The 18,945-nt window shown below is 43.7% G+C and overlaps 2 protein-coding genes across 3 annotated transcripts; both read right to left on the bottom strand.

Moving 5' to 3' along the window:
* Positions 1 to 3,000: 3,000 nt before the first annotated feature.
* ambp (alpha-1-microglobulin/bikunin precursor) lies at positions 3,001 to 7,620 on the bottom strand. 2 transcript variants are annotated; one of them, XM_035391219.1, is made up of 10 exons: positions 7,463 to 7,620; positions 6,847 to 6,986; positions 6,484 to 6,557; positions 5,661 to 5,777; positions 5,264 to 5,365; positions 5,146 to 5,189; positions 4,956 to 5,034; positions 4,136 to 4,303; positions 3,825 to 3,998; positions 3,001 to 3,410 (listed from the first exon to the last, which is right to left on the bottom strand). In XM_035391219.1, exons 1-10 carry the CDS (start codon positions 7,571 to 7,573, stop codon positions 3,382 to 3,384), a joined length of 1,038 nt encoding a protein of 345 aa, XP_035247110.1. In that variant the 5' UTR covers positions 7,574 to 7,620; the 3' UTR covers positions 3,001 to 3,381. The 2 variants fall into 2 exon arrangements, with proteins under 2 accessions (XP_035247110.1, XP_035247111.1); XM_035391220.1 differs by lacking the exons at positions 3,001 to 3,410; positions 3,825 to 3,998; positions 4,136 to 4,303 and adding an exon at positions 4,310 to 4,460 and having other exon boundaries at positions 4,914 to 5,034.
* Positions 7,621 to 10,006: 2,386 nt separating this feature from the next.
* ptgdsa (prostaglandin D2 synthase a) lies at positions 10,007 to 13,384 on the bottom strand. Its single transcript, XM_035391221.1, has 7 exons — positions 13,213 to 13,384; positions 11,690 to 11,829; positions 11,388 to 11,464; positions 11,049 to 11,159; positions 10,595 to 10,696; positions 10,472 to 10,497; positions 10,007 to 10,303 (listed from the first exon to the last, which is right to left on the bottom strand). Exons 1-6 carry the CDS (start codon positions 13,306 to 13,308, stop codon positions 10,472 to 10,474), a joined length of 552 nt encoding a protein of 183 aa, XP_035247112.1. The 5' UTR covers positions 13,309 to 13,384; the 3' UTR covers positions 10,007 to 10,303.
* Positions 13,385 to 18,945: the final 5,561 nt, after the last annotated feature.

Here is an 18,945-nt window from a genome sequence, read left to right as displayed (position 1 = left end):
GAAGCTTTTTTCCTGAAGGGAATTTTCTTGAAAATTAACTTGAGACCCCCAAGTCTCAATTCTAGCCTTTCACCATCTGATGTGTCACTTATGTATTAAAGAACTGTGCGAAATTTTGGTTTCACATTAATTTAAATGCACATAAAGTTAAATGCTATCATGAAGTTTTATGGCTTAGTGTTATTTTTCTACATGCAAATGTTCTGTTAAGAATAATATTATATATCTCACAAGTAAATGGCAACTGCCAAAAACTAGGTCACATCACACCCTGGTATGGTCAAAGTTAAATGTCAGAAATGCTAGTTCAAAAGCGTTGAATAAAATTAACATATGTTTGGATAACCAAAGGGTATCCACACAAAAATAGTATTTTAATGTAAAATGTTACAGTCCCCCATCCCTCTTCAAGTAAATAAACAAATAAATATCAGAAACATATTTCTAATAAGTAGAGAAAGTGAAACTATTAGCATTCTTCATATTTTATGTATTTATTGGCTGACTCCAAATGTAACACACCCTACTTGAGTAATATTCCCTGTACGTAATGCAGTCTACAGAATTCAAAAAATGTTTTTCCCCACAAGCAGAATGTTTTTCTTTTATATTTGACTATATTGAACTATATTTCATTTGACGCATGTCCACCCACTTCAGGATTCTGTTTAAATCATCTCACATTCTTAGATCACTACTTAGTAGATTCCAAACAATGAGCTAAACCCCCAGTTTTGTAGATCCGCAATCTTCAGAAATGCTGTATGAATATCATGATCATTAATGGAAGCAGATGAATGTAACTGTTTTCAGTTACTTGTGAATTATTTATATAATAATTAGTTCATTATTAGATAAGTAATAATTTCAAACTAGTTCATTTTAAGTTTGAAGTATGGCATGGACTTGAAGGGTATTGCTTCACAATATGTACAGATTATATACATTTTTATGTGCATAAATATAATATCCAAGTATGCAATTTGTGCCAGTTTTTTGCATTCAGTGGTCAGTGACAAGAACATGTATTACTATTAGAATTTAGGGGTGGGTAAGTTGGTTCAAATAAATAATATTCTTAACAATTTAACAATTTACTCAGAGGAGACAGGAATAAGCCAGTGTCCCTAGCAGTTTTCAACAGACTGGCTTCAAGAAGCAGGGGTGGGGGGTGGGGGGGGTGGGGGGTAGAAATGATAAGGTCCTTAACAGATGTCGTCACTGGGAGGCTCAGGAGACTTGAATCACTTGGTGGAGATCTTACTACTTTAGCCAAGTCCAGTCAGCAACACTCAAATGGAGAGGTGTAGTGAATGTAAACCCACAAAATAGTTTGAGGGCAGAAAGGTGTCAAGCATTAGGGGAAAGGGGAGCTGAGACTAGGCTCTGTGTAGCCCTGATGAAAGAAATCTCTCAGTTTTCATGTTAGAGCCGTAGCACTGCAGGACTACCTCAGTCTCTCTCTGCCTCCATGTGGCCGTTCCCTCCCATGTGACTGTTTCCTGCTCAGTGGCATATACTCAGTGTGTGAATGAGTGTTCAGTGGCATGTACTCAGTGTGTGAATGTGTGCTCAGTGGCATGTACTCAGTGTGTGAGTGTGTGCTCAGTGGCATGTACTCAGTGTGTGAGTGTGTGCTCAGTGGCATGTACTCATGTACTCAGTGTGTGAATGAGTGTTCAGTGGCATATACTCATGTACTCAGTGTGTGAATGAGTGCTCAGTGGCATGTACTCAGTGTGTGAATGTGTGCTCAGTGGCATGTACTCAGTTTGTGAATGAGTGTTCAGTGGCATATACTATACTCAGTGTGTGAATGAGTGTTCAGTGGCATATACTCATGTACTCAGTGTGTGAATGAGTGTTCAGTGGCATATACTCATGTACTCAGTGTGTGAATGAGTGCTCAGTGGCATATACTCAGTGGGTGAATGAGTGTTCAGTGGCATATACTCAGTGGGTGAATGAGTGTTCAGTGGCATGTACTCATGTACTCAGTATGTGAATGTACTCAGAGGGAGCCCATCGAAGGAGAAAGGGTCTGTTATTCGTGTAGGAATGCTGCAGGCCTTTGATCCAATTGGGCAATTTAGATGTGTTTGTATAGTTCCCCTTCCCAGCCTTCCTGGTATTTACCAACTTTACTGAACCTCCCTGACATCACACACAACTCAGAACCATCACCAATCTGCCACTCTGCAAAGTACATATGGCGAACAAGCTGTTCTTCAGTGCTTTTCCATACAGAGAAGAGCAGCGAGAGAATGGTGAAAAATGTATACATATGAATTCTATTTAAGTTTTGAGTGAATTTAAAACATATATGCAACTGCCATTAAAAAGCGCACAAAAACACAGGCATAGACACATGAACAAACACCCATAGATAGACACAAACACATAAATATACATACAAACACACACAAGTTCTTTTAATTAAGTCCACTGTGCTTCTGTTTTGTGTTGGTAAACATATGACCCTTCTGTAAAATATCTGTAAAAAGAACCAAGATGAAGCTCCCAGGCCAGCTCATTGACTTGGCATGGCCCTGCTTCGTTCTCAGTCCAGGTCATTTGCCCTCATACGGAAGGTCATCAGAGCAGCCCACAGTTCCCTCTTCCTCTCCGGATATTCCCAGCATTCTCCAGCCAGCATGGCAAGCTGGGAACTCCGGAAACTGCGAACAGGAAACTGAGCTCTCTGTCTGTGTGTGTGCGTGTGTCTGTGTGTGTGTGTGTGTGTGTGTGTGTGTGTGTGTGTGTGCATGTATGTGTGTGTGTTGTGTGTGTGCGTATGTGTGTGTATGTGTGTGTGTGCTTGCGAGAGCATGTACATATGTGTGTGTGTGTGAGTGTGTGTGCGTGCGTGCGTGTGTGTGTTGATGGGATGCTGTGCGTTGGTGGGACCGTGAGCATGACAACGCTGCTCTCTGCTGGTCACTGCCAGTCATTGTGTATCAAATCCCAGCTGAACAGTATTAAGAGAACCACCAGGCAGGGTAGGATTGCATGTGGAGCCACTCCTTTATACTGAGTCTGCAAGCTTTTTACATGGAAACCACTCACAGGGAGGCAAGTAAGCACAATACCCTTTTCAACTTTCCCTTTTATACTAACATCACAGAACATGGCCTCAAATGTTCAATCATTCTTTTGCATTTCATGAAAAAAGTGCTATATTGCACTAATCAACATACCAAGAGAAGGGACATCAAAAATACAAAAGACTAAAAGCTGCAGATGGCTAGAAGACCATATGTCAGACAATGTATGTGTTGTTTGAACTAGCACCGGTGTATCTTGAATCAAAGATATCCTCTACCGTTGATCTGTGCTGTTTGACTGCATGCTCTTTGTCACATGCTTTCTGTTCTGTCACCTTCAGTTTGTCTTGAGCAATTCTTCATCTCCTGTAACACAAACAGACATTTCCTTTACACAATCCCAATGTTAACCCTTTACGCCACTGCCGAAGTTGTGCAATGATGTGTAACTTACATAACATCTAGTAGCAGTTGACAAATCACAGGGGGGAGGAAAAAAACCGACAGAACCCCAAAGTGATCGGGATCACGCATGCATGCACACGATCACAGACACACGTACGAGCAGACAGTAATTACAGCCTTCACACCTCGCAGACAAGCTGGTACAGTTTTCAGTTATATCCATTGTGTAAATATATATTTAAATATAAAAGCGGGCGTTTTGTTTCTCTGTGTCACTCTTAATTTTCGTGCGACGTGATGTTTAGGAGTGCGTGTGTGTGTGTGTGTGTGTGTGTGTGTGTGAGTGTCTGTGTAAGCAAGCCTGTGTCCTCTTACCATCCTTCACCACTCCACAGTACTCATTGCATTCTTTTTGGCTGTAGAACTTGTTGCCGTTCCCCTTGCAGCCGCCGTACTTGAAAGAGACGCACTTTCCGGCAGCGGAGTCGAAGCCCCACAGCTCAGCGTGTGTGGTGCAGGAGCCCACGTCTATGGGCAGTCTACAGACAGCTGGGCAGATATCAGAAGAGGGCACATGTCAGGCGTAGATACTGTGAGTGTGTACAGAACGTGTACCCCTGGCTGCTTAGTAGTCCTTAAACAACCCCTCACTCTAAGCCCCCCACCCCCCTGGCCGAGACGCTCACCCTCTGTACGGCAGCTCTGCAGACATTCCTTCTCGGTTACAAAGTTGTTCTGGTTGCCGAGGCAACCGCCAAAGGTGAACGGTTGGCAGGCCATGAGGGTGGAGTTGTAGTGGAAGCGCTGGATCAGCCCGAAACAGGGGCCCACGTCGGGGGCCAGCTGACAGGATTCTGTGTTCAGAGGGAGACACACATCAATAAGTCCAATCTGTCAATGTACACACATCAAACTCTACCAGAAGTCCAATCTGTCTATCTCTCTGGGGAAGGCCAATCACTCCCACCTCTGTCTCTCTGCAAATAACTGCATAAGTCAATGTGGTGGGGTGGGCGTGGTTTGGGCCGAAATGTCGGTCGTCTCAAACTGGACGTCTCTCCCTCACACGGGCCACCACTGCGGCAAGTGAGTGCCACCCCTCCTGCCTTCCAACAGACTCATGTGAGACAACCGTTTGGTTTTTTTTAGCACTTCCGTGCTCTTTATTAAAGCCCACGGCTTTCGATCGGAAACAACGTAACACAGGGTTTTCTTTTTATTTCTTTTAACACTGTGCACTTCATTCGTCTCTCCGGCGTCTGCTTCCGAAGACTCTTGGTCTCCGCTTTTTAAAACCCCAGGCTCACTGTTGAAATCAGAGGCAATCAGCGCAATCAAACAATTGACAATTATCGGCGCTGATTACCTCCACCTGACAGTTGTGACGAAGGATCCGAGAGCCGTTCCTCTCACTCTCTCTCTGCAGCCGACGCCCAAACCACGCCCACCCCACCACAGTGAAGTTATCTCTGTGAATGTTACTCACCGATTTGACAAACCACTCACCTGCAGTGCGGAAGATGGGCGTGTCATCTCCTGAGCCTTCCTCAACGGGTGCGGGCAGGACAACACTCCTCCTTATTCTCTGTGCGTGGATATGTATAAGGGTCAGGGGCTTAAGAACTACATTGTGGCAGGTCAGAGTTGAGCAAAGTTAGGGTCAGGGCTGAGTACAAACAGGGTCAGAAATATGTACCTGAAACTCTGGCTCCAGCGATATCTCTCCTGGAGTACATTTCTCTGTGGGGAGGGACAGAAATGATCATTGAGCTGCCCCCACAACCATAGATATTTTCCCGTATAGAAGTCCATACCTTTCTTTTGGAGGAGGATAATGGAGTCTTCGCTGATGCCCTGCTCCTTCACCAGCTGGTTAAAATCAGTCATCAGAGTTGGGCGAAGTTCCATGGCACGACCTGGAGAGGGCAGTGTAATGTTGTAATTACTGATTTAATGCAGTAGCTTCTCAGGTGTAATAGTAGTACAAATGTCATATTATATTTTCATGGGCATTGACACTGTATTGTTTGAATATGAAAAAATACATATGTTCCAGTGAACAGAAAGCATCTATAATATATCTGTATGTTTTACAATGAGGAACATGGCTGGGGACACTCTCAAAGTAGTAATGTGTCTTGTTTGTGTATCTTGGTATCATCATTAGTGTCTTACTATAGTGAAACATATAGTTTTCTTTTTTTTACTTACCAAAAAGCTTAAACGTAATGGTCCTGCTGTCTCCCTGTCTTTCTTTGGACATGGCTACGATGGCATACTCATCATAGTTTGTGTGGACCACATACGCATCAATGTCAGTCCCAAACTCTGCACAGAGAAAATTACGCACAGTCGCACACTTAGTGTTCACTCCTCTGCCTTGGATATCATACCTTATAATACAAAAGCATGCAGTTTATCATCCTCTCTAACACAAAAGATTACAGCATCCCGCGTTAGTTTTGAACCAACGATGAGAAATTGTATATCAGACCTGGATCAAATATGTATTTGTTTTGGATTAAATTACTTTTCTGTGCTCTTTTGATCTTCCCTGGTGTAATTGAACCTGCCAATATGACCGGAAGGCGGGGTTTGCACTTTTTGAGAGCATTTCATTGGTTCCTATACAGCAGACAAGATCTGTAAAGCGTAGAAAAGTATTTGAATCCAAAACAATATGTATTTGAGCCAGGTCTGCTGAATATTCACCAATTGCATATTTCAACACGAGAATAAGAACTTAAAATAAGACTCAGCTCGGTGTCAATTAACAGAATGGTCCACTATTTATTGACTAATCAAAATCGATGTCAGGAAGTATATGAAAGCTGTTTTAAAATGTGACATTGCATTTACATTATTCCTTTTGTCTGAAGGTTTGTAAGTTCTACCCTGACTTTCATACTGAGTGTATTACAGTAGGTATTATTGCAGTACTTTAAAAAAAGCAGCAGCAGTTCTCAAAGAACAGACTTTACAATGACTTCACCCTCCTTCCCTCTGTTTCACTAAATATTCTATGGTAACTCACTGGTGTGATGGAACATCCTCCCGGGTGTTTCAGTCAGCTCATAAACTGTAGAGAATTCCTTACACACCCCACGCCTGTGAGCACATAACATCAGAAACAACCTGGATCATTTATTTTAAAAATCTTTGTGTAATTTAAATTATGTTTCATAGTTGCATTTGATTGTTTCAGAGGGATAATGAGGATCAGGTGTTGTGTATGAGAGGAATAATGAACACTAGATCTATGCGTGTACAAAGGTTCATGGACGTTAGTACTGAGTATTTCAATCAGAGGACACATGAACATTGTAGTTATGTTTGTGAAAGAGTGAAAACAATAGGTGTGTGTATATATGTGCGTGTGCGTGTGTGTGTGTATCACCTGAAGGCAGTCACCGTAATGCTGACTGTGTTGCTATCTCCTAGTTTGAGCTCCCAGGCACCCATTGACTCTTCAGCCTCGTGATGATCGGCCTTGGGATTGGAGGATGCCGTGGCAACATCATACCACTTTCCCATAAACTGTGAGAGTTAAAGAAGTAGGGAGACAGAGAAAGGAGGACAGAAAGCCAGCAGAAAGGAAGGAGTGGGGGAATGAGGGAGAGAAAGGGAAAAATAGCAAGAGGGAAAGTAGATGAGGAGAGGTATTAAAAACAGGTAGAAATTTACTGAACCGTATGAGCTGATGGGCCAAACTTTTCTACATAGCACTAATGTGACTTGCTCATCACATTTTCGTACCTTGACATTTGTACTACACATTGCTATTGAAATTTACGTACAAAAAAAAAATGCAAAAAGAAGTGGTGATCATTTATCGCTAACGTAAGTCATTCCTAACTTCTGCAGAGCAGTGAGCATGAAACCGTACAACTATATAAAAAAATGCAGCTTTCCACACCAACCACAGAAGTCCACACCAACACACAATGGAGGTGCAGACAGATGGACAGATAGGCAGACAGAGCAATGCAAGGACCCGTGAAGGCATTCCTCACCCTGTCCTTGTTGAAGTTCTCCTGGGTGGGGAAGAGGGACGGGGTGGACACGGGTCCCCCGAAGGCTGGGGCCGCGAGGGCCAGGAGGAGGACGAAGGCAGCTGTCTGCATCCCGGCTGTGTGCGATGAAGACTGAGAGTCCCCGCATTGGTCCCTGTCAAAAGTGCCCCTCCACCCCAAAGGACATTGACCCCCGGGGCATGTGTTCTCTCACTGCCCCTCGGTCCCTCAAACACAAACACCGGTATTGGACCAAAGGCCTCCTTATCGCTCCCTGTCTGTTTGCTCCTTCCCCAGATCTTGCCCCAAGCTCCAGAGCCACATTTCATTTCATGTGCTTCTGGGGACTCGTGATTTTGAGAGAGCAAAGTAATTTGAGATACAAAAGTTTCTCATGCCACTCAGTGATTGTCTATGGTATGAGATCTTTAGAACTTGTGCCTAAAGCAATGATCAAGCGTCTCTCTCCATTTTTGAGTCACCAAAAGCATGGAAATAACTCAAACTGCAAGGTTCACATTGTCTAGATCAGCTGTCTGTTTCTCCATCTCTTCCTTTAAATGAAGCTTCAATATTTCTTCTTTTGAACTGCTTGTGTCGTTTGTGGATTGGGGGTAGTAGGGCTCAGAAATGTGCAGGTACATTCTGAGTTATTGTTACATGGAGTTTCTCTAGTTAAAGGTGCTGTGTATGCTCAGTTAGTCTCTATGCAAAGCCTGTCAGGATGGCATGGGTGTCCATAGTACCACAGGGTGTCAGACAAAAGCTGCGACTGCAGCTTTAGTTTTAGGTTCAGTAAAAAACAATCTGATCACAGACAGCTGTCAGCAGAAGAAACAGTAGTATTGATCTGTGTGTTTTCATTTTTAGTTGAGTAGGACATGCCACGTGTACCAGCATTTTAGTGGCTTAACTTTTTTCAGTGCGGTCACAGTTTTCTGTGTTCAGTAAGTGCAGCATTCCCCAACACTTGCATTAACAATGTTGTATGCTTTCACAATATGTTCAGTGGCTCTATAGTTTTTGAGTATGGTCAGTTTTTTTTAACATATCAGTGGTAATAATTATCTGTGGTAATTGTCTCCAGTGTGTCTGTAGTTGAGCATGGCTAGCATTGTCCATGGCTGTCTGTGGTAATTGTTTCCAGTGTGTCTGTAGTTGAGTGTGGTTAGCATTGTCCATGGCTAACTGTGGTAATTGTTTCCTGTGTGTCTGTAGTTGTGTGGTTAGCATTGTCCATGGCTAACTGTGGTAATTGTTTCCAGTGTGTCTGTAGTTGAGTGTGGTTAGCATTGTCCATGGCTGTCTGTGGTAATTGTTTCCAGTGTGTCTGTAGTTGAGTGTGGTTAGCATTGTCCATGGCTAACTGTGGTAATTGTCTCCAGTGGGTCTGTAGTTGAGTGTGATTAGCATTGTCCATGGCTGTCTGTGGCAATTGTCTCCAGTGTGTCTGTAGTTGAGTGTGATTAGCATTGTTCATGGCTAACTGTGGTAATTGTCTCCAGTGTGTCTGTAGTTGAGTGTGATTAGCATTGTCCATGGCTAACTGTGGTAATTGTCTCCAGTGTGTCTGTAGTTGAGTGTGGTTAGCATTGTCCATGGCTGTCTGTGGCAATTGTTTCCAGTGCATCTGTTGTTGAGCGTGGTTAGCATTGTTTTGGATTCAAATACTTTTTCGTGTTGTTTTGATCTTGCCTGGTGCAATTGAGCCAGCCAATATGACCAGAAGGTGGGGTTTGCACTTTTTAAGAATATTTAATTGGTTCCAATACACCAGACAAGATCAGTATAGCGTAGAAGTGTTTGAATCCAATACAAATAAGTATTTGACCCAGGTCTGGTTGGTATGCAGTCAATGTTGTCCATGGGTAGCTATGCTCATTTGTAGATGTTTTTTCTATCTGCTTCAAGCCAAACAGAGATTGTGTTCCATCTAGCCAAAAACAACAAGAAACCAACTAAGATAAATATTAACACTGTTAAGAAATATCGCCTAAAAATGTTTGAGAGCAAAGATCCATCCCACCCGTTTCTTGTTCTAAAATGAGAAAATGCTACAGAGCAGGAGGCACTGGGGAAAGAATTCTGGAAGATTCCTGGAGACAGCACACAGCAGAACATGTTGTGTGTGCGTGAAAAGCAGTTGGTGGTAAAGTAAAGGCATGCGTGTGCTTTTCAAGAGGACATACACGTTTAGTGAATCGACAGCTGTGTGTCTAAAGAGTATTAGTGCTGAGAACACTTGCAAAGCGCTTTGATGACTTACCAGTACAATACCTGCCTGTAATTCTGTATGTCATTTGATCTTTTTAATGTTATTTTTTTTGGTATTTGTGTGCAGAGGGGCATACATTTCTGGGATGGTATGACAGGGTGGTGAGGGTGGCATTGACCCCATTCCCCTCCTTGTTTGACCAGACCAGAATCAACACACCCTCTGAACCTCCTCCCCCTCGTACCGCTGGTCCTGGGCTGGAAGCCGCACATGCTTACCCACATGGAAGGGGTGCAGCTTGCACAAACAAAGTTCTCTTTCTCCACACATCACACTGTCCCATCGCACTGACGAATGGAACTGCACATTTATTCAGCCATACACTTATACATGATTTTTACCCCATATTTATAAGTTTCAAACTCAGACACAATTTGTTATTCAGCAACAACCCTGAAGTGTGTAAGCCAGCGTGTGGGGCAGGAATGCTGCATTTGGGCTTATAGTCCAGTGCAATAAAGAAAGTCCAGATGCTTTGTCTTGGCACTTCATGTAGAATCGATGGTCTGGGAGGGTGTAAAGCAGGGCAAGCGCTATAGTGTTCTGCTGTGAAGTAGATCCTGCAGCTGGAGAAAGAGTTCAAGCAGTACAGTGCATGACAAATGAAATGTAATTTCAGGGTAATGTGATAAGATGTTCATTATAAAATGAATGAAGAATCTGAAGGACTTTTCATATACTGCAGCCTGATATAACAGGCTTTGTTTTGTTGAGATATGGTATTTTCAACTCACCTATTTTCCAGCAGGAGGACAGTCATCTTCTCAGAGCAAAAAAGAAAAAGGACACAATTACACATAATGATAAAATTGCACTGCAATCCCAAAGTGCATCCTTGTCATTACAGCCACACTTACCGACAACTTTAGGGGTCAAAATGGAGTCTTTGGGAAATCCACGACTCAAGGAAAATTCTCTGAACTTTTCCAAAAGCTGTAGACTCAAATTATGTGAGCGACCTGCAGTTAAGAATGTGAGGCAGACATTTCACTCGGTCTGTTATTACCCATCCAGCAATATACAACAATATAACATATTAAACAATTAGGGCCGCTTTCCCAGACATTGAATTAAGCCTATTCCTAGACTAAAAGAAAATTCAATGAAGATCTCTATTGAAAACAAAATTTTTATAGGGCTAGGCTTAATCTAGGCCCTTAATGATTACAGATAAAAGAGTGAAATACCTTTTACAGGAGTACTATATCAGTCTTCTGGGAATTTATCTGACAGGTAGAGAATTCAGCACACTAACCTCTGCGCTACACATTACCATGGGGACACACTACATAAATTGCTGCACAGCCTCACCATAGAGGGCTACTTGTGTGAACTCTCTATTCATCTTCTTGTGTTTCAGGACCAGAGCATATTCGCTGTAATTTGTTTCCACCACTGTAATGTCCTTCATCCTGTTGTGACCTGCGGAGCAGAAAACACCACTCAGATCTGCCCATTACTCTCTCATCCTTGTTAAGGCCAGATATAACCCTGAAACCCAGCAGAGCTTCATCTGAGCCCTGCTTTAGGTGCTCACCCAGCATCCTCCAGTCACACTCAGCAACACATCCTCACCGCAAACCAATCGCACGTCTCCACCCAGCCCTCGGACCCTCTCCATCTGAGCAGTGACAAAGCACAAAAACTCACGAGTGCTGAAGTATGTGAACTGGCCAGGTACAGCTGTCTTCTCATATACGTAAACATCACAGCGGCAACCTGATGACCTGCAAAAAAAAAAAGAGAGTTTTGTTTGCTGTACTGTGCAGAATGTACTGTGTGTTCAGTATCTGTAACATGCATGTATATGTGCTTGGTATCTGCCGTGTGTGGTATATTACGATAACAGATGGGGAACAATTACTGGCTTCTGCAGTATCTGTGTATGGTAGGCTCAGTGTTCTGTGGCCGTTTGTTATGCTCACTGCAGCAGACCACTCTATCACACACACCTCTGGGACCACATGGACATGTTGGCGTTCCCATTCGCCAGTGGTGTCAGGACACCCACGTTGATTCTCAGCTTGTTTCGGTACGGCACAAAGCTCAGCGAGTCGTAGGCAAAACCCACGCGGTACCACTTTCCTGAAAACTGAACACACAGAGGTGGCGAGAGACAGGAGCGACTGAACACCCATAGCTTGAGAGAGACAGGAGTGACTGAACACCCATAGAGAGACACAGGAGTGACTGAACACCCATAGAGAGAGACAGGAGTGACTGAACACCCATAGAGAGAGACAGGAGTGACTAAACGCCCATAGCTTGAGAGAGACAGGAGTGACTGAACACCCATAGAGAGAGACAGGAGTGACTGTACACCCATAGAGAGAGACAGGAGTGACTGAACACCCATAGAGAGAGACAGGAGTGACTGAACACCCATAGAGAGAGACAGGAGTGACTGAACACCCATAGAGAGAGACAGGAGTGACTGAACACCCACAGAGAGACACAGGAATGATTGAACACCCATAGAAAGGACAGGAATGACTGAACACCCATAGCTTGATAGGGAGAGGAGAGACTCAACATTCATACTATGGGAGAGACAGCGGCAAAGCAGTCAAAGCACAAACAAAAGAGGCGCTAAACACGAATATTGTGAGAGACAAGCAAGAGATGAATGCTCAGCATGAAACAGATGGGGCCGAACATTCAGACGTTACACAAGACAGAAGTGACTGAACACTCAGCACAGGAGAGAGGAGGAAATGAACGCTTGTGCCATGAAAGAGACAGGAGGAACTAGTAACTCACAGCAGGAAAGAGGGAATACAGAAAACAGCAAAAAGCAAAAAGGAAGATGAGTAATTTATACGAGTACACAGAACAAAGTTAATGAGGCTGAACTCACATTGCAATGATAGACCGAGCCAGTGTGTAAAGACAACTTGGAAGACAAAGACTGTACACTACTAATACAAATAGGAATGCATAGGCAACAGTGGGGTGGTCTGTACACAATCGGGTGCCATTTTATAATCGTATTACAATCAGAGCCAAGGCTGTTTGTCCCTGAGGCTCCAAGAGGGTCCTGTGGCGTCGGACCATGAGCCAGGCAAATTCAAGTCTAAGCTGCCAGCACTATGTCACAACCCTGCTGTGGGGTTGACCTTTGACCTCTCTGTTTGTCTTTTGCTCATTAACTGTCCTAACTGTACCCCACCACACGGGAACAGCGTGTTCTCTACCAAAAGGGCTCATTGCGCAAAACATCACATTTCAGCAGTGTAAATGAATGAGCAGCACCAAGGAGGAAAAATGTATGGATAATTAAAAACCAAGTACACCTGCTCGTAATGGCAAAAGCTTGGCTAGAGAAATAATCTTCAAATTATACACAAATACTGCTACCTTATGTTACAATCAAAGACATTTACTTTCTCCATCGTAGATATTTCATATGGCCTGTAGGCAAAGAGGGGGTTTTTGTGCTGGTCTGGGAACAGTTTACAAGGAGCTCTGCTCTCACCCTCTGCAGGTCGAAGTCTTTCTGGGGCTGGACATCACCGTGGACACGGGCAGCAAAGAGTATCGCCACAGAAATGGTCGCCACAAAGAGTCTCATTTTCCAGGAGTACCTGCACTCTGAGCTGAAGTAAACTGCACACACTGCACCAAAGTAAATGTCAAGAGCCCGTAAGTCTGAATTTTATATCCAACCCCCTGCTCAACGTCATTTAGAGGCAGGGAGGCAATGATTAATGTCAAAGTGTAGTGGGCATTCTCAAAATCTTTGATACAGTCGGCCATGACCTGACCTTCAGAAAGAAAACAAACAAAAAGCACAACATAAACATAAAAAGCACTCACCTAAGAGGATGTAAAAAAAAAAAACTAGAAGAAAAACATGCAAAATAATAATGCTGAACCATGTTTAGATAGATTTAAAAGTGTGCTTAAGTCTAAAATTACGTGCTAAAACGTATCCAAATGTAAGCAAACTTACAGAATATATAACACTATAAGAAATAATTATATAACATAATATAAAACGTAATATATAGGAAAAAGTCATAGTACAAATAATGTTTGAAATGCACTAGGGTTCCTAGTTTTAGAGTAGATCTGACTGTTCACTTCACCCGGAAACAAACTATGTGAAAATATGAGAAATATGTACATTCAAACACGAAAACATGGGTGATTACACTCAAGTATGACTTTGAAGTTTCTCATGGGTGTGTCTCAAATTCAGTATACGATTCCTAAACTCAAAGGGAAGTTCTCAGGTGCTAGCAATGCAGAACTTGTTGCTCAACAGTCCGCAATATCTTTGAGTCGAGTTACATAAAGGGCAACACCCCATGTTTTTCTCTGAGAAAAAGTGGAAGCAGAAATGTGCACATTTAGTCTGAAGGGAGGGAGTTCTACTGAGCTCATTTCAAATGACTGCACGGCAACTGAATAACGACTGGAAATATTGTTCTCCTCTAAGCAAAACTGCTGTAGTTTCAGCTGAAAATGAAATTGACACAAGTAGTTTAAATAAATTACAGCCAATGCGTATGGATGTGTGTCTAATACATATATATATATTTTTTTTTACTTCTGTCCAGTTTCTACAGATATTTGACCCAATGCTTTTGATGTAGTACTCTATTGAGAGGTGCAGTGTGATTGTGGTAAAAAGTGCCCTCAGGTGGTAAACGATGGAATTACAATTCAACATTTTGGGAGCAGTAGAGAAGGAATATATACACTATATGACCTAAAGTATCTTGGTCTAGGGCCGTTTCTCATGGTTTTGGCTAGGCCCCTTAGTTACAGTGAAGGCAAATGTTAATGCTACAGCATACAATCACATTCTAGACGGGTCAGTGCCTCCACAACAATTTGGGGAAGGCCCTTTTCTGTTTCAGCATGACAATACCCCCAGGCATACAGCAAGGCCCATATAGAAATGGTTTTGTTGAAAACGATGTGGAAGAACTTGACTGACCTGCACAGAGCCCAGCTCTCAACCACATCCAACACCTTTTGGATCAGTTGGAAAGCTAACTGTGAGTCAGGCCTAATCGCCCAATCAGTGCCTGGCCTCACTAATACTCTTTCGGCTGACTGCAAGCAAATCTCTGCAGCAAAGCTCCAACATCTAGCATAAATCCTTCCTGAAAATGGGGGCACTATGTATTAAAAAGGTGGGAATTCCATCATGGACCACAGGCTATAGATGTAAATACCCTTAAATTGAAGCTGACAGTTTTACTTTAACCTCATATTCATTCTTTCATTTTAAATCCAATGTGCTGGAGTACACAGTCAAAACAACAAAAAAATATGCCACTGTCCAAATACTCACGGGCTGCAGTATACATATAAATCCCATTTCAAACATGCACTCTTGCCTTAGGACATCAAGAATTTTAACAGGACAGATGAAAACTGACAACTGACACCAGGCCCACAGGCTCAGCCTTTGTGCCTGCGATCTTCACCGCATTTGCGAATTTGCTTATGAGTGCAAGAGCAGCTGCAGACAGGCTCTATTTCAGACTCACAGGGGGAGAGTTTGGGTTCTTTCCAAAGTGGTTCTAACTGTCTCTCTCTAACAGTCAATCAGTGGAAAGCACTGCGGCCACTGCAGTCAAGCACTGCGCTTGTGTAGGACGTCTAGCTGGAGACCAGCATTCACACAGAAAAGAAACAGGCTGACCAATGAATACATTCACTGGGCTTCACCCCATTCCGTAAATAAGATCATACAAACTGGAGTACATTTCTACAAATACTCACACTCAACATGAAGGGGTGTGCAGAAGTGCATCATAAACAAAGTAATCTGGCCTGTCGTTGCAATTTAAATAACTTCTACAAACTGCAGGATCATTTTATAATCAGCTATGCTAAAACCACAAATGACTTTTCAGTGTAAATGCTAGATGTCAGTAAGAATTAGATTAATGTGAAGTTTTTCAGAGCTAATCTTAACGGTAGTATTTTCTTTACACACCCAAAATGAAAATCTCAGCAAAGGGATATGCAAAGCTGTAGCCGTAGTGGTTAAAAGAAATGAGTCTGTGATTGTTTCATGAGAACTTCTGATCCTGTGGGGGTCTGCAAATGGTTAATTGCTAAAATAACACAGATTAGAGTACAATAAAAGAACATTTGGATGTGCAATTGTGTATGCCCTGGGAAAGCTGACTGGAGTTACCAAGAATCAGTAGTAGCATGTGGGTTGGGTCAGCCTGGCATGTTTTCAGTGACATCACATCACAAAATCACAAAACAAAGTGACTGCCGCATTTCAGAGAAAAACATCAGCCCCTCCTCTCCATCTCAGGACATCATCAACACAAACAAAGCTTGTTTCTGTTTTATTGATGCTGATTTTCAGATGCCATGTTTTGTAGAGCAGGATTTACAGCTATTGATGAGAGGATGTCAGTGTGGCACAGCACACCTCACACATCTCCCCTAAAGTCTGTACACGCGACAGCCTGACCCTCTACTGTACACTCAGAAACACACACGCTAGCCTTGTGTCACTGCATATGTTTTTCCTGAGTACCAAAAACAGAAAAGACAAAAAAAGACAAAAAAAAGGTGCATTTTTATGAATAGCATTGTGAGAAGGGATTTGAGATTGGACGAGAGACGGGGAGTTCCAGAGGCCACACAGTGGTGTGTCGCCATTTTAACCAATCGCCTTCATCAGCTGCATCTTATCAACTTCCAGCATTGGGGATGGTTTTGCCCCACACGTTTCTGATTGGCTGGACGGGGTAAATGCTATGCACAGCAGAAAAGCAAACTTTGCTCATTTACACGTAAACTTGTACCTTTGTTCCATGCCAATTACTTCTGGATCTTCAAATCTGATAACAAAAACTGTGTTGATATCAGGGTAGAAATCAGTGGTTGCCTCGTTTGATATTATTATGCTGTGTATTTTATTAATTTTTCATGATACTGTGATGCAATGTGCTGGCATCTCCACACATTTGATTTCTGTATAATTTTAACATTCATTGATTAAAAAATGCAATCCAGGAGACTGAGGCTTCACCAGCTGTCGAACAACCCCGAGACGGTGGGTCAAATGAAACAGCACCACCCTCAGGCTAGACTGGCAAACTACACCCTGTGCTTGCTGCTGCACCCTCGAGGGGTTCAGATCTGGTCTGCATTCAAATGGCAAAGTGCCATCAAACATTTCCCCAAAGGCATTATGGGAAGCTGAATCCAGAGCACATCAAACGTAGCCCTAAATGGCGAACGCTGGACTTCTCCCATTAATCTCTCTGTGAAATGACCTCTGGCACCCGGCCTGCGAATGCAGTCCTAATCCCAAATACCCACTTATATGTTGTGTCAGCTTTACAATAGGCAGCAAACAACACTGCAGCTCCCAGAGGCGGTTCCAGGCCAAGTTACTGCTGATGCACATTACCATTTAGCAAACATTAAAGCCAAGGAAAAAAAAACCCATTTCCAACCTCTCGCAAGCTTCTCCTGTCATGGTGGGAACTGACTCCTGTGGGGCTAATCTGCTGAGGCCTGTACTATCCTGACTGCTTTTAAAGTTATTCATGGCTAATCATTCTTTTCACATAAAGAATCTAATGAAGTTGAACTGGCATTCACACATGAATTCAGGTGGAACAAGACCCTGGTTTCCAGGGAAATGGCGACCTGGTGTCTCATGTTTACGGTAGCGCCATAAGAACCTCTCCAGTTGTTCAAAATGTTCATGCAGGAACTGCTTCACTGCAGAAGCGTTGCAGGGTGCAGGCTTCAGGCCTAGCTCAGGAATATTCCAGCTGCGTTTGATGAAGCTCGGGGAGTGTGATGGTGTCGCAGACATTAGGGGGACATTTGGCTTACACTTCCTCAGTGAGAATGAACGAGTGGCCTTCATGCGCCCCTTACACGGGGCGACTGGGCGTGGTCCCCTTCTCCCTTCATATTCTGCACTTCAATACAGAAATCAATCCAGCATTATACCATATAACAGGTAATGCACAGTTAAACAGAGTAATAATTTAAAAAATTAACAATAATTTAAAATATAAAAAAACAAAACTCAGCTGAAGGTGCCCAAGCATACGAGGGGTGGGTGGGGGGGGGGCGGGGTGGGGGTATTGGGGAGGGAGGACAGGAGATAGCTGGGACAGCTGCAGGACACCCACCCAAAATCACAACATATACAGACAGACAGACAGAGAGACTGGACTGTTTATCCAGAACCATTTCTTCCCCCATTCCCTTGGGGCCCCTTACCTCAATGTGCTGATAAGATCTGCAAGAACTAAAAGCCGTACACTCCCTTCAAATTACAGACTACTGCTATCAGGATTCCCGTCTGGCCTCCTTTGTTGCTACTACCCTTCCTTGCGTGCAGACCATCTTGAGAGTAAAGATCTCAATGTAGGCAGACACGAGTGAAAGCTTTTACACGACACAATCCACTTGTGCATACTGGCCTCAACGTGAGTCTGAGAGTAACTGAACTCTCCGATTCACACGGTTACCAATAAAACGACAGATATTTGTCTGGTGTCTGATTGATCTCGTTATTTCGACAGAAAGGACGATGCCACCATCGCTCTGGGAATTTGCAGAGGATCCCTGCGAGACCAGGCGCACTGTGAGTAAACTGGCATGATGGAACAGCTGGAGACCAGAAGCAAGCTCTACACAGGGAGGCTGGGGTACAGAGAGACAAGAGGAGGCGGGGGTGCGCAGGAGCATGTTTACAGGACAGAGGACCAAGCCGGGTGACAACAGGGCATGACAAGACACAGGGTAAAACAGGGGGAGAGCTGCGGACAGGGGGCGGGGGGGGAGGACGACAGGACGACGAGAGACAGCAGGACACACGGGACAGTGTACCAGTCCTCCATGTGGGGGCAGTAGACTCACAGTAAGGCACAGTGCTCTGCTTGTTTTGATCATTCATGGCGCCAAAAAAAAAGAAAAGATTAAAAACTAAAAATACATTTAAAAAAGAGAGTATCTTCCCTTTTCCCGTTGTCTTCGGGCTATGAGCTCTTCCCGGACAGTCTTTGGATGGTGGGGCTGCTGGCGGCACGGAGGGGAGGGACCAGAGCCCCCACTTCCCACATCACCACTGACAGCCTGCTGGAGCGAAGCCAGCCCGTCCGGCCAAACCTGCAGAACGTGTGGTACGCGCCCCCCGCCCCGCCCCGCCCCGCCCCGCCCGCCGTCGGGGGCTGCCTCCTCCAGCCCCCGCCCACCC

The sequence above is a fragment of the Anguilla anguilla genome, chromosome 14 (genome assembly GCF_013347855.1).
Source record: "Anguilla anguilla isolate fAngAng1 chromosome 14, fAngAng1.pri, whole genome shotgun sequence".
In the NCBI taxonomy this organism is placed as follows: Eukaryota; Metazoa; Chordata; class Actinopteri; order Anguilliformes; family Anguillidae; genus Anguilla; species Anguilla anguilla.
Note: the sequence above shows the minus strand (reverse complement) of the source record. Positions and strands in the feature narration are given on the sequence as shown.